The sequence below is a fragment of the Symphalangus syndactylus genome, chromosome 20 (genome assembly GCF_028878055.3).
Source record: "Symphalangus syndactylus isolate Jambi chromosome 20, NHGRI_mSymSyn1-v2.1_pri, whole genome shotgun sequence".
Lineage (NCBI taxonomy): Eukaryota > Metazoa > Chordata > Mammalia > Primates > Hylobatidae > Symphalangus > Symphalangus syndactylus.
Window position 1 is genome coordinate 11,943,860 of NC_072442.2, and position 16,512 is coordinate 11,960,371.

The 16,512-nt window shown below is 38.7% G+C and overlaps 1 protein-coding gene across 6 annotated transcripts in view; it reads left to right on the forward strand.

Annotated features, from left to right (window-relative positions):
• Nucleotides 1-5,813: 5,813 nt before the first annotated feature.
• The window catches only part of TOM1L1 (target of myb1 like 1 membrane trafficking protein), a 64,924-nt gene continuing 54,225 nt past the window's right edge, over nucleotides 5,814-16,512 (forward strand). Inside the window, exons 1-4 of one of the 6 annotated variants that reach the window (XR_008653278.2) lie at nucleotides 5,814-6,598; nucleotides 6,744-7,273; nucleotides 10,039-10,123; nucleotides 11,816-11,894. Coding sequence is in view for 4 of the 6 variants with exons in the window: in XM_055258751.2 (XP_055114726.2) it covers nucleotides 6,775-7,273; nucleotides 10,039-10,123; nucleotides 11,816-11,894 (663 nt within the window). In the remaining 2 variants the exon portion in view is untranslated. Of the gene's footprint in view, nucleotides 6,599-6,743; nucleotides 7,274-7,706; nucleotides 7,930-10,038; nucleotides 10,124-11,815; nucleotides 11,895-16,512 lie in introns of those variants that run through there. The other 5 variants (XM_055258751.2, XM_055258750.2, XM_063629917.1 and 2 more) reach the window with 5 other exon arrangements.

Here is a 16,512-nt window from a genome sequence, read left to right on the forward strand (position 1 = left end):
AATATATATAATATATATAAAATATATATATAAAATATATATATAATATATATAAAATATATATATATAATATATATATAAAATATACATAAAATATATACATAAAATATATATATAAAATATATATATAAAATATATATAAAATATATATATTATATATATTATATATATAAAATATATATTATATATATTATATATATTATATATATAAAATATATATATTATATATACAAAATATATATCATATATATTATATATTATATATATAAAATATATATATTATATATACAAAATATATATATAATATATAATATATATATTATATATAATATATATAATATATATATTATATATAAAATATATAATATATATATTATATATAAAATATATAATATATATATTATATATAAAATATATATATAAAATATATATATAAAATATATATATAAAATATATATAAAATATATAAAATATATATAATATATATAAAATATATATAAAATATATAATATATATAATATATATAAAATATATATAAAAAATATATAAAATATATATAATATATATAATATATATAAAATATATAATATATATAATATATATAATATATATATAATATATATAAAATACATATATAATATATATTATATATATTATATATATAAAATATATATAATATATATTATATATATTATATATATAATATATAATATATATAAAATATATATATTATATATAATATATAATATATATAAAATATATATATAATATATAATATATAATATATATAAAATATATATATAATATATATAATATATATAATATATAATATATAAAATATATATATAAAATATATATAAAATATATAAAATATATATAATATATATAAAATATATATAAAATATATAATATATATAATATATATAAAATATATATAAAAAATATATAAAATATATATAAAATATATAATATATATAATATATATAATATATATAAAATATATAATATATATAATATATATAATATATATAAAATATATAATATATATATAATATATATAAAATATATATATAATATATATTATATATATTATATATATAAAATATATATAATATATATTATATATTATATATATAATATATAATATATATAAAATATATATATTATATATAATATATAATATATATAAAATATATATATAATATATAATATATAATATATATAAAATATATATATAATATATATAATATATATAATATATAATATATATAAAATATATATATAATATATATAATATATAATATATATAAAATATATATATAATATATAATATATAATATATATAAAATATATATATAATATATATAATATATAATATATATAAAATATATATATTATATATATTATATAATATATAATATATATAATATATTATATATAATATATATATTATATATTATATATAATATATAATATATATAAATATATATATTATATATTATATATAATATATATAATATATAATATATAAAATATATATATTATATATAATATATAATATATATAAAATATATATATTATATATTATATATAATATATAATATATAATATATAATATATATAAAATATATAAAATATATATATAAAATACATATATAAAATATATATATAAAATATATATTATATATATTATATATTATATATTATATATATATTATATATATAACATATATAAAATATATAATATATATTATATATAATATATATTATATATTATATATATAAAATATATATAATATATATAAAATATATAAAATATATATATAAAATATATATATAAAATATATAAAATATATATATAAAATATATATATAAAATATATAAAATATATATATAAAAATATATATAATATAATATATAAAAATATATATATAATATATATAAAAATATATATAAAATATATATATAATATATATAATGTATATAAAATATATATATAAAATATATATATTATATATATATAACTGGAAATAAAGTGAACATATATTATGTACATGTGGTTTTCAAAAAAATGGGCAAGACATTGTACAAAAGAAGGTCCATTTTAAGGAGAAATAATATGTCTTTAAATGCACGGGGATTTGATTGCGTTCAGGAAAGCCTGAACTTCAATCTAGTTTCATCCCTAAACAGTATTAAGGCTTATGACATCGACAATTTCTGGACTGGACGGTGTCCATAGAGAAGAAAAAGCAAGGAGAGAGGCAAAGAAGAACATAGAGAAATCCAGAACTGACTGAAATGAAAGTTGAGGACAACTTCCAAGATTTTCTGTTTGGGAATTTATGGTACCTTTAGCCCATCCAGGGACCTTTAAAATTCTTGATAACCTTGAGGCTTCCAAGACTAGTTAAATCAGAATCTCTGAGGTGGGACCCAGATATCATTAGTCTTTACAGCAACCCAGAAATTTCTATGCATATGGTTGAGTATGACTACTACGGTCAAAACAAGTAAGTAAGGTAGGATATTGAGATAATGGAGAAAGAGGATGAGTATAATTCTAGACATACTGAGTTCAAGTTTCAACAAGGCATCCAGGAGGGAATTAAGGGCTGGATCTCAGGAAGGACACAGCAACTTAAGATTTTGAGGAGCCATTCATTAATATATTCAATAAACATCCCTTAGGCTGGGCATGGTGGCTCATGCCTGTAATCCCAGCACTTTGGGGGGCCAAGGTGGGTGGATCGCTTGAGGTCAGGAGTTCAAGACCTGCCTGGCCAAGATGGTGAAACCCTGTCTCTAATAAAAAGAAAAAAATTAGCCAGGCATGGTGGCGTGTGCCTGTAATCCCAGGTACTTGGGAGGCTGAGACAGGAGAATCGCTTGAACCTGGGAGGCAGAGGTTGCAGTGAGCTGAGATTGCACTACTGCAATCCAGCCTGGGTGACAAAGTGAAACTCTGTCTCAGAGGAAAAAAAAAAAAAAAAAAAAAATCCCTTAAGGTCTATTGAGTGTCAGGACACCAAGTCCTACAAATGGGTCCTTTTCCTTTGTGGGGCCTATATCTAGGAGGCAGGGAACAATTTCTAAACAAATCAGTGATATAATGTGTTGTGGACTCTAAGACAGAAATCTGTACCTGGGACAGAAAAGAAGAGTTCAATTCTTCTGGGAGTTGTCAGAAAAGACTTCATAAAGAAGAGACAAGGAGAAGGTGGGATGAGAGAAATGCAGAAAGAGAAAAAGGTGGACCTCGGAAGTGTGGGAAGACTTACTTAGGTCTAGCAGAATGGAGAGAAAATAGAATCAAATGAAGATCATTGAGAATTAGCAGTCAGAGAGAGAGAGAGGAAAAAAAAAAAGTAGGATAGAGAAGTGTCCTGAAAGATAAGGCTGGCTAACAAGGAAGGGCCATCACATGGGTGGTGCAGAGGGTCAAAGAGGATGAGGATGACTATTAAAGCTGAAGATCACATAGCTATGAAAGTTAGTTTTTATAGTGGCAGAGTTGGGGGAGAGAGTAGGTAGTGTTTGGAACTAGACTCATGGAAAAAGAGAAGGATAATGAGAAGGCTAGTGGATACACTATGAGGAGGGTTATAGGGAGCACATTTAAATATTAAAACAAGGAACAAGCCCAGCGTGGTGGCTCACACCTGTAATCCCAGCACTTTGGGAGGCTGAGGCGGGTGGATCACATGAGGTCAGGAGTTCGAGACCAACCTGACCAACATGGAGAAACACCATCTCTACTAAAAATACAAAATTAGCCAGACGTGGTGGCACATGCCTGTAATCCCAGCTACTAGGGAGGCTGAGGCAGGAGAATCGCTTGAACCTGGAGGCAAAGGTTGTGGTGAGCTGAGACTGTGCCATTGCACTCCAGCCTGGGCAAGAAGAGTGAAACTCCATCTCAAAAAAACAAACAAAACAAACAACAACAACAACGACAAAAAAACCAACACACAACACACACACACAAAAACAAATGAGAAGGCAAAAATCTCTTAGCTGCATGAATCAGGATGGTGGGTTATCTTTGTTTTCTACACAGGTGTATTTGCCAAGTTCGGTCACTTCAATCTACAGACACTGCCCCCTAGAACCCACTTCTTTCAAAACGTGAACTAGTGAAGGGCACCACCTACCATCTAGAGCTCTATCCATAAGAGATGACATAGCACATCCGTTCAAGTCACAGGTTCTGGAATTAGACAGTCCTTCCCTAGCAATGTGACTATGTGAAAAATTATTGACCTTTTTTTTCCTCTTTTTTTTTTCTTGAGATGGAGTCACTCTGTTGCCCAGGCTGGAGAACAGTGGTGCAATCTTGTCTCACTGCAATCTCCGCCTCTCGGGTTCAAGCGATTCTCCTGCCTCAGCCTCCTGTGTAGCTGGAATGACAGTCGCCTGCCACCACGCCCAGCTAACTTTTGTATTTTTAGTAAAGACAGGGTTTCACCATGTTCGCCAGGCTGGTCTTGAACTCCTGACCTCAGGTGATCTGCCTGCCTCGGCCTCCCAAAGTGCTAGGACTACAGGTGTGAGCCACCGCGCCCAGCCATTACTTTGGTTTTTCTAATATGGAAAATAAAGTAATAATGATACTGGTCTCATAACGTTACTATGTGATTAAATGAGATAACGCATGAAATATGTTTAGAACATATCTGGCATATAGTTCTAGCACAGAAAATATTCACTATTGAACAAGAACAGAAAAAAAGCAGGACCTTGTGCCAGCAAAGTATATGACTTCCCCTATTCCTGTATTCTTCAAGAGGTCCTACACCGAATCAAGCAGATCCCTTAAAAAAGTAAGACATCAGGCTCAATAAGCAGATTCACCTAGTGACAATAATACAGGCTTTGGAACCAGGCAACCATGAGTCAAACTTTAGTGAAGCCATTTATAAGCTTGATCTTTCTGAATCTCAGATTATATATTCGTAAAAACGAGGTTAATACTACCCACCTCCCAGGATTGTGAAGATTAAGATAGATTTCTAGTTGCAGACACTTAGCACGTTTTACATAAATAAATGTTGACTAAGTGTTCTTGGAATTGAAATTGTGGTAAGATTTTACTCCTGGTGTCATTTTCCCCTTGTGGGATTCTGCTCCTTCTCTGACCTCAACTTAGCTGTGAATTCTATTGTCCCTGCTGCTAGACTTCACTAAAATTAACCACGTTGATTTTCACGCCTGGAGAGAAGAGAGATCAGGGAGAAAGGAAGAGAGTACAGGAAAAGAAGGCTGCAACAACCACCACAACACCCTGGAGGGCGCAGGGAGAGAGAAACACTTCTGCCAGGCGTTGCTGAGATAGAACACAGGTAGTACTCATCAACCTTGGTTCTGTTCACCCAAGCATCAAGTCCAGAAGACACTCCTTGCTACTGTTTCTCCTCTTTCTCGGTGCCTCAGTCCTGTCATGTAAGGAAATCAGACACAGGAGAAAAAAAAAAAAGAAGAAGAAGAAGAAAAGAAAAACCTCCCACGTGGAAGTATGTTAAAAAATCTATCTCTGGGTACTTGGTTCCTTTCTCGTTCTCATTATCTGATGGTAGGCCACTGACACCAACATTGGCCTAAGCTAAAATTGGTTTTCTTTTTCAGAGATTGTAGGTTGATTCTAGGTTGCAGAAAAGGCAAAATACTTTCTAGAAGCTGTAGCATGGAATACAGATTAGGTTGGTGATGTCACAAAAGAGGTTTTCAACAGTGTCAGCAGAGGCTGTAGTGATGACTAAGGAAGTTGATAAATGGCAACATCTGAAATAGCTACTCGCCCTGAATAGGCAGGTGGAGAATATTAGTTCCACGTGGGACAAATCCCATTATGAGACATAGCAAGAATATTTCATTCTAGATTTTAGAATCCCAGGTTTTGGCTCACTTTGGTCAAGAAAAATTATAAATAGTTGAGTTAGAGATACTTAAATGTTAGCCTCTTGGAGTGCATGGCAATTGGTTTTGACCTCTATATTAAAATTCACAAGACCACGGACATAAGTCAAAACAGGTCCCCTTCGTCTCCCTAGTCACCATCTCCAGGGCTAAAAAACAGACTTGAAATGGGTGCCAGTTAGACCACAGGAAACAGGATCTACAAGCACCAGGAGCTCATCTATGGCTATCTAACATCGCCTGGGGACACCTCACTCTGGCAGGCTCCTGCTGGCTGGAGATTGTTAACATCGCCAATCAGATGTTAATTGAATGCAAAGGAATAGGAAATAAATTCTGGTTCTGAAGGGGCAGCTGGAAAGGTGTTGGGCTTCTCAGACTCCGACCTACATTACAAAGCAGGCCTAACGCCAAGCATACTCCTTGCCAGAGGAAACGGAAAGCCCCTCTCCCGTTTTTAGAATCAGGCTGGAAAACGCGGGTCCCAGAAGGTGGGATTAGAAAACAAGCTTGCTTGGCGGCGCCCTGTGGTCCCTCGAGGAAATAGGACAGAGACAAAGAGGGCTTGCTTCTGGGAAGCCCTAAATTCGAAGCCAATCCTTCCTCCTAGACACGACTGCAGCTTTAAAGCGCAGGGCGCACACCTCCCCTCCCGGATCTCTAGGGCGAAGGCAGGTCGAGGGTAAATATTTCTAGTTATTCAATTTATTCAGTGGCTAACTATTTTGTGAGTACCAGACACCGACCTAATCGGTTACGTCCTTCCCTTAATTCTCACAATTCTGAGATTTGTGTTATTAACCCCCTATTATCTTTGGTCTACCCAGGGCAGCCAAAGAGGCGCAGAGAAGAGTGAGAATGTGCCCAGCAAGCGGCGGGATCAAAGCCTGGGTCTCTAATTCCCAGGCTGGAGATTCTGGGCTGCCTGCTCCTCCTGCACCGGGCGAAGAGCCCACCTGGGATCCAAGCGGGCGGCCGCGCCACTCTCGCAGGCTCCATACACCCGCCACTACCCGCCTGTGCCACCTGCAGCCGGCAGTGCAGCCTGCTCGCAGGTCCCGCAGGACGCGCTGCAGGTGCGCCGGGCGTCCCGAAGCTCAGCCCTCGCGTCCCTGCCCCGCGCCCAGCTCCTCACGCTCGGTGCCCGCGCCCCGCAGCGGCAGCGCAGAACGCACCGCCTCCGCCACAGCCCGGGAAGCGCTCGGGCGAAGAGGAGGAGCCAAGGGTACCGAGCGGGTGGAGTCGGGAGCCGGAGAGCGGTGGAGGCGGATTTCCTGGGCCCGGCTCTTTGGCGCTACCATGGCGTTTGGCAAGAGTCACCGGGATCCCTACGCGACCTCCGTGGGCCACCTTATAGGTAAGGAGGCGCGGGGAGAGACGCCCAGGCAGGCAGGGGACCGTGGGATCCTTTCCTGCTTGATCCGTTCTCGGCCTGCAGAGGACGGAGTTAGTCCAACTTGAAAAAATCCTTCCCCTCCCCCCGCAACTTTCCCAGGGCACCCGCATTCCACCCGGCCCCCTTTCGTCGTTTCCTTCTTGGCCAACTCACTGTAGAACCTCAGTTCTCAAAAATGTACCTTCCTTTCGATGCCTCCTGGGGAGTGGAACCAAACAGGTGAACCGCGGGAGTCAGGCATGGAGTGTTTGGGCCTCCACCAGGAGACACCAGAAACTTCTCCGCCAGGGGAAAGTTCTTCCTAAAGGCACACTCTCCAGGGCACGGTATTGTTACGCTCGTTTTACAGATCAGAAGAGGAGGCTCTGGGAGACTAAGTGATGTGGCCTTACTGTGAGGGGCAGGTCTCCCCAAACCAGTTTTCTCTAGTGCCAAGCTTATACAACCTGGACTGCTTTTCTGGGTAAACAAAGAGAATGAAAATGCTTGGCATTGGAGTGAAGAGGAGGGGAACAGAGGAGCCATCTGGGGCCACGGAGGTCTCTCGCAGGCCACTAGGGACTACACTGGCATCCACCTAAATGATTTCTCTCTCCTCCGGATGTACCTTGCATGATGTATGTAGAAGCCAGTGATTGGACTCTTACCAGCAGTAGCTCACTGCTCCTTCTTGTCCCTGATTCCTCCCTTGGGAATTGGGTGTGGCACGAGTGCATATTAATGCCAGGCAAAGTGTGATGATGTCAGGAACTTAGTGGGGTGATGAAATCGTGAGAACCTAGTAGTACATTGTAGTAAGGAGGCCCAGATTTGGAAAATTTAGATCACAGCTCTACTAACTGCTGTGACACCGAACACACCACTTAAACAGAACCTTAGTTTACACATCCTTATAAGATGGTCAGAGTAGCTACCATTGAGGAGATGCTTTCCCTTAATGGCTGTGCTTTGTTGGATATTAGAATGAACCCCGAGCAGAAATGGGTTCAGACTGTATCTTCATAGGCAAACGAAACTTCAGCAATTCATCTGCTTAACTTTTTAATTCTGTAAACATGGACTAACTGTCAGCTATGTGCCTGGACCTGGATCAGGCACTGGTGAGGACAAGGTGAGACGTGGTCTCAAACCTGAGGGAACGAACTCTTTTGTAGGGAAGACGGGCACAGGTTTGCGTGGCACCTTTGCAATGCAAGAAAATGCAAAACACACAAAACTTAGGAGAAGGGAGAAATGAATTCTGCCTTGGCTTTTGAAGGGTGAATAGGAGTTTTCTAGGAAGATAAGTTTTGTCCATTCGGTGCCAAATTCAAGGTTTTTGTTGTTGTTTTTTGTTTCTGAGACGGGGAGTGTCACCCAGGCTGGAGTGCAGTAGCTCTCGGCACACTGCAACCTCCGCCTCCCGGTTCAAGCAATTCTCCTTCCTCAGCCTCCCGAGTAGCTGGGACTACAGGCACGTGCCACCATGCCAGGCTAATTTTTGTATTTTTAGTAGAGATGGAGTTTCACCATACTGGCCAGGCTGGTCTCGACCTCCTGACCTCAGGCGATCCACCCACCTCGGCCTCCCAAAGTGATTGGGATTACAGGCGTGAGCCACCGGGCCCGGCCTCAAGTGGTTCTTTTCCTTGATTGAAAGCAAGCTAAACTTTGGGGTTCCCCCAAGCAAGTCCTTATTCTTCCCCTTCTCTATCCTTTTTGTTTTTTTCTCCATTTCCCCCAGAACCCCGTGTTTTCATGCTTAGGGATCTTGTCCTTCTTAGGAAGATGTTAGCGCATTCATACTGAGTGTTCCATTACCCTTTCCAGATAACATCTTGTATTCTTAAAGGGGCTGTCTGGAGAGAGAAAGATGCCTGATTATCTAATCATAGAGTTCCAAGTGCAGAAGCATTCTGGTCAGCCTGATGCAGCTGTGGTTAGTTTAGATGCTTATTATTATTAGTTCGGATAGTTATCCAGCGCCAGTTTGAAATAATTAAGGCTGATAGTAAAAGCGTATGCAATGGAAGTTTTTACATAGTTGAGATAAGCAGTGTCTTTGCAAGCGTTGGTTGAAGTTATAATAATTGGTAAAATTAGAAGGAATCATGAGATTAAGATGATAGGAGAATAAACGTATTACTTTTATTTGGAGTTGTGCCAATGTTTTGGCTCCTAAAACCAACGGATTACTTCTCTCCTTTAAAAGTTCTTTCTTCCTGTCCCCGCAGAGAATACATTATTTTTAAAAACAAACAGTGGGACCAAACAACGTAGATTTGAATGCCAATTCTACTTCATACTGACTGTATAACTTTGGTAATTTCCTAACCTCTCTGAATTTCTATCTCATCATCTCTAACAGTGGGTTAAATGAGATTGCATATGATAAAATACTTAGCACTATGCAGTTCACCTTGTAGGTAGCTGCTCACTAAGCCCTAGTTCCCTTCTCTGAAAGCCAGGCAGGCGGAGATTTAGCTGGCCTGTCCCGGGCCTGTGGCCAGGTGTTATGCTTGTGGTCTTTCTTAATAGGTCACTCATTACTGTTGCTGCAGCAGTGCTCTGCACTTGGGTTCTGATTGATTCCTGAATTACTGAGAACTGTTCCAAAAAAAATCACTTTGCCCTTTGGCAATATAAACTTAATGACACTTGCTAGTGCAGCCTAGGCAGATTATTTCAGGAATACCAGACATTTTTTATTCTGTTGTAGCTCAGACTCAACAGCTTTTTCTTGGCAGAAAAGGCTACATTTGCTGGAGTTCAGACTGAAGATTGGGGCCAGTTCATGCACATCTGTGACATAATTAACACTACCCAGGATGGGTGAGTACAACATGGTTTCCATGTATTTGCCTCTGATAAGAAGCATCAGAACTACAGCACGTTTTCTCTTGCAAATGTTTCGGTTTTGTTGTTGAAAGAGTGTTTTCATCATTCATTAGGCACCCTCTATCTTTTGAAGACTTGTCAGGTTGAAATATTGGGGCAGCTGCTTGCTTCAACATGTGGAGTATCCATAAATCCACTATAATTTTTCTCCTCTTGGCAGTTTCTTTAATAGTTTCAAATTTTGTCACTGTGAAGCTCAAATTCCTTCTTTCTAAAAGATTGAAAAAGGCGGGGCGCGGTGGCTCATGCCTGTAATCCCAGCACTTTGGGAGGCCGAGGCGGGCAGATCATGAGGTCAGGAGATCGAGACCATCCTGGCTAACACGTTGAAATCCCATCTCTACTAAAAAATACAAAAAAAAATTAGCCGGGCATGGTGGCGGGTGCCTGTAGTCCCAGCTACTTGGGAGGCTGAGGCAGGAGAATGGCGTGAGCCTGGGAGACGGAGCTTGCAGTGAGCAGAGATCACGCCACTGCACTCCAGCCTGGGCAACAAAGCAAGACTCTATCTCAAAAAAAAAAAAAAAGATTGAAAAAGAGAGATTGTTTCCTTCTTTAGGAGTATCTCCAGCTCCCAGTGCCAGTATTTGATGAAACCGTCAAATATTATCAAGAAGCTGGTTGACTCCTGGTGGTGACCTATTTCTGGGCAATTGTTTTTAGTAACCAGGAAACAATCTAGCAGTCTTTTTTCCTCCCTGTCACAGGGCAATTTTTTTCCTTCTGAATGTCAACTCACCCATGTTTAAGCTGTATTCTTATAGCATGTGCTATCTTTTGTTCTTAAACTTCTTAAACTTTTGAGAATCGAAGTTATAAGAAAAAAGTTATTAAGAAGAGCAAACTGGTTTGCTTGTAGTCAATTACAAGTTGTTCTAAGGAACACAATTCTGGTAATTTTCCTGGGCATATTAAAGTGATAACTGACAGTAAAAGAGATTTAGTCTAGCTTATGTTGATAAAGAAAACATCAAAGTTAATCATTGATTATAAATAAATGGAAAGTGCTTATGGTTAGTACTTTTAAGTGTGTATGGTTTTTTTCCTATAATCCTATTTACCATGTTTAGTTCCTCTGGGAACATTTTCATTGATAATACCAATTCATTGATAATACAAAAAGAGAATCTTAAAGTAAATTTGGATCCTTATAAACAGTCCTTTCTTTGTAGCATAAAATCGTGGCGTGTTGGCACCTGACCTAGTTTGTTGTAATTCCTGTTACATCCCCTTGTCTATAGGGTGCTCAGGAAATACTAATAGTTTTAATAAAAATGGTAACATTCATTGTTTCAGAAGTTGCATTTCCTATAAATTGGTTCTGTGCATTGATAGAGGGATACAGGAATGAGCACATTTCATGGGTAGTTCTTTCTAGGTAATAGTCTTATACGAAAATATTTTATTTGATTCTCATAAGGGGGTAGGTGGTGTTGTCTGCCTGTATGCGTGAAGAAATTTAGGTTTAAGAAGTTAAGTCACTTGCGTAGGGTCCCACAGTAGAACCAAGGCCTTGGTTTTCTGCTCCTTAGCCTTTCCTCTCTCCGAATGCATGTTGCTTTTCAGAGAGACTGCTTGTTTTCAGCAATGCCTAAATTGGTGATTTCAGTGTATTTATTGCCGTAGGCCAAAAGATGCAGTGAAAGCTTTGAAGAAAAGGATTTCCAAAAACTACAATCATAAAGAAATCCAACTTACCTTGTCAGTAAGTACTTTAATTTTATAATTAAGACTCGAGGATTTCTCAAGCTATAGTTACATTTTTAATCCTGGGTAAAAAATACGAAGCAAGTATTCTGAGAAAACTAATAGGTTAGCTAAGAGTTGTGTACAGTATGAGTTAAAACTCTTCATTTATGAGAACTGCAGAATAAAGAAAGTTTAGTTGTTTATAATAGCATTTAATAGCATTTAATTTCATGGAAGGAGCTTGTTCCTGAAAAATCAATTTTTCTTGGCCAGGAGATAGGAATTAGTGGTTAACATGTATTATACATGGTGAACTGATCAAGAAGTTTGTGTATTGGCTGGGTGTGGTGGCTCATGCCTATAATCCCAGCACTTTGTGAGGCCGAGGTGGGATGATCGCTTGAGCCCAGGAGTTTGAGAACAGCCTGGGTAAGATGGTGAGACCCCGTCTCTACAAAATGTTTTAAAATTAGCCAGATGTGGTGGCTTGCATCTGTAGTCCCAGCCACTTAGGAGGCTGAGGCAGGACAATCACTTGAGCCCAGGAATTCAAGATGGCAATGAGCTATGATCATGTCACTGCAACTCAGCCTGAGTGACAAAGAGAGACCTCAACTCTTAAAAAAAAAAAGTTTGTGGCTGGGCACGGTGCCTCACGCCTATAATCCCAGCACTTTGGGAGGCCGAGGCAGGTGGATCACCTGAGGGCAGAAGTTTGAGACCAGCCTGACCAATATGGTGAAACCTCATCTCTACTAAAAATACAAAAAGTAGCCAGGCGTGGTGGCGTGTGCCTGTAGTCCCAGCTACTTGGGAGGCTGAGACAGGAGAATTGCTTGAACCCGGGAGGTGGAGGTTGCAGTGAGTCAAGATCGTACCACTGTCCTCCAGCTTGAGCAACAGAGCAAGACTCCTTCTCAAAAAAAAAAAAAAAAAAAAAAAGTTTGTGCATGTGTTAATTAACCATAATTTAAGATGAGGAGAATTGAAATTTTGAAAAATACCTCCCTGTTAGCTTTCTACCTCACTTGAACAGCTTTGTGGAATCCTGAGATGCTCTCAGCTCATTAAATTCCAACCAAGTTCTGTTGCCTGGTGTGACTTGGAGAATGTTCTATGTTGGTTTAAGCAATTCTCCTGTGTGTTGTATTGTCTGTGATTTAAGTGTGGACTCTTATTTGATGTGTTCCCATTTTCCCACCATCCTTGGCCATATGACCTCTTCAGTCACGTTGGTGAGTTGTCCTTTTTACTTTAGTATGTGTTGCAAGCCCTGCCTGCTGCCTGAGAGTGAGCTGTGTAGCTTTCTGATTTATTCTGCACGCCTTTGTTTATCTTAGCCCAGCCCAAGACTGTGCATGGTCACGGCACTGATCAGCCAACATCACACTGCCTTAGAAGCATTAGTCTTTATCAAGAGGACTTTGGGGCATATGTGAGCATAGCTCCTGGTTTCTAGTTACATGTAGAAGAAAATGGACATCTTGCACAGGCTCACTGAATAAGCAGAAATGCAGTGAACAGTCTTCATGATTTGATCATTAAAGAAACCCTTCACATTGGGATCTGAATATAGTTTTAGAGGCATTTTCCCCCTTCACCTTTTTTTTTTTTTTGACCTCTCACCTGTCCTTAACTCTTGAAGGTCACAGAATGGAGGAGACTGTGGAGAGAGGAATGAGGCACTTCTGTAGAAATCCCAGAACGATGGGTCACTGATGGAAATGCCTGGCGCCTGACCAATGCTCTTGACAACCCTGTGAAGTCGTTCTGTTATTAACTCTGTTTAACAGATGAAGAAATTGAGACTAACAGAAACTGATTTATTTCCGAGATGAAAATGGCTATTACATAGCATAGGCAAGATTTGATCCCATTCCTCAGATTCTAAATTCTATGCCTTTGCCTCATGCCACTTTGTTTCTCAGAACGAATCAAGCCTCTTAAAAGAGCAGGCTACTGTGTTTCCTTTGTGTCTTTAGTTTCTTCCTGAGTAGTACAGGGCCAGGTATATCAGATGTTGACTGGATTAATGATTAAGCACCCCACCCTCATACACACCTAATCCTGTCTCTCCTAGTATCCGGGAAGACTCAAGGGCTAATGGAAGGTACTGTAGAACCGGAGTAGAAAGATGAGTAGATGTGCCCTTTTCCTTGGATTTTCTTTAAATAGGCCTTTGACTCTTCATATCTTCATGCTGATTTCCCCAAGATGTGTATTTAATGGTCCAGTCACCTCACCTCAGACTACTCACTGCCTTGCAGAGGTATGCTTAAGGCATCATAACTGACTTTAATATTCACGTAAACCTTTCATTTAGTACATCTGGGATATCTTAAGGGTGCCAAAGGTTAGGAGAATTGAGTAAGAAAGAGAAGGGCAGAAGATGAATTTATGCCCCCTTCTCTATTTCGGCATGGGGTATTATTATTTTGCTTTTTACAGGTGTTCATCACCATTCATAACAGTTTGCCGCTTTCTCCATTGTGCGCAGCCTACTTGATGTTTCAGTGGTTGCTTCTTAATCCCACCTCCATATCTTCTTCCACCATGGTTCCCTCCCTGTGAGGATGGACCAGGGGCCCTCCTCGAGAAAGTTGGGTCATTCTCGAGTGTTGTGCCTCTGGTCCTCTGTTTCTCTTTGGGCTTCCACTCTTCCTTCTCATCCGGTAGTCTAATCTGCTCGCTGTCGTTCCCATTATCTGTTCCACCTCAAATCTGTAGCTCCCTTACCTCATGGTTTCTGTCCAATGTGTGAGAACAAGAGAATCTAAAGCCTGTGCCTAAAAACAGGCAAGAGTCACAAGTCAGAGGTCAGAATACACCTTCATCCTTGGGGTCACAGTACATTAAAGTCAGGAAAAACACCTGGCTTTTCCTTGGATTTTCTTTAAATAGGCCTTTGACTCTTCATAGCTTCATGCTGATTTCCCCAAGTTGTGTATTTAATGGTCCAGTCACCTCATCTCAGACTACTCACTGCCTTGCAGAGGTATTGCTTAAGGCCTCAGAACTGACTTTAATATTCACGGAAGCCAAATTTAATTATGAGGGAAATTAGTCACAGAAGGGGTCACCCATGTCTGTCAAAAGCAATTATAAGTTTACCAGTAAACTCTTTAAAAATAATCCCTTTATGTGACATTTCCATTTTATTAATGTAAAGTGATGAGAGCATGTCAAATTCGATTATAAATATTCTTTATGTTATCTGTCACGTCGAGTTCTCCATGGACGTGTTAGCCTTGATTAGGCTTTGACGGAACCTGGCTGTACTATGATTTCCTACCATCAGTTGGTGGAGCAGTTTTGTTTTGTGTTTCAGCAGAATTTTGTTACCAGGCTTTATTACTCTGAGCCAGAGAGGATTGTGTTCTTGAATGAGTCAATTGTGATAAATCTCAGCAAGAGGCTACTGTTATTATCAAATGGAAACTGGTTGAACAGCTTCCTGAGAATCAATTAGTTAATCGGCCTTTGTGGAACACCCCCTAAGCAGTGAGCTTCAGGGGTTTCATAAAATGTGTAAAATGTGGTTGAAAATAATAATGAAGAAAAAGCTTGGTTTATTCTCCTTTGGCAAATTTACCAGTGAAACAAAATATCAGGTTGGGTGCAGTGGCTCATGCCTGTAATCCCAGCACATTGGGAGGCCGAGGAGGGTAGATCACTTCAGGTCAGGAGTTAGAGACCAGCCTGGGCAACATGGTAATACCCCATCTCTACTGAAAATACAAAAACTAGCCAGTCATGGTGGCAGGTGCCTGTAATCCCAGCTACTCGGGAGGCTGAGGCAGGAAAATTGCTTGAACCCAGGAGGCGGAGGTTGCAGTGAGCCTAGATTGTGCCACTGCACTCCAGCCTGGGTGACAAAGCGAGACTCTGTATCCAAACAAAACAAAACAAAGCAAAACAAAACCATGTGGTTGTCCCCCCAGGAGCTTGTTGCAGTTGGAGGGAGTGAGAAGACTGAGGCCTCTCCTAGGGGTGTCATCACAGGGTGGGGTAGTCACCTTGGTGTAGGCACTATTCATGGCCCAGGTGTAGCTCTGATGGCCCTGAAACCTGGTTGTTGTCACTCTGCCTGGTTTGGAAATTTACGGTGAGAAAACTGTCAACCACCTCTTTTTCTTCCAGCCCTCTCTTAAAATACTTAGATCAGCTAATCATCACATTCGCTCCCGCTAGGAAGTTCTCTATGGAACATGATCTAAATAGTTGCCATGTATTGAGGTCCTGCTTTGTGGCAGGCTGTTTGTTATGTTTCATTTGGGCCTTACAACAAGTCTCTAGAGGGAGATATTATGTCCATTTTGCAGATAAGGACACTGAGGCTTAGGATAAGTGATGTGCCCAGCCAAGCCCGAAAGATCAGTGAAGCCTGGAGTCACCCTCTTCAGTCTCTCTTTGTTCCTTGGCTCCCGAGTTTTCAATCCCACCTCAGATTATGGATTCTTATTTGTCTTATTTCCAAAGATGGGTTATCTGAACACATTTGCACCAAAGTTCAATTTCAGAATATGTGAAAACATATTTAATTTTTCCAATTTGCCACATAGGTTTTATTACTTATTTGAGTGAGTCGGAGGGTGAAAGAGGTTCTGGTGACATAATAGAGGAGGTGATGTAGA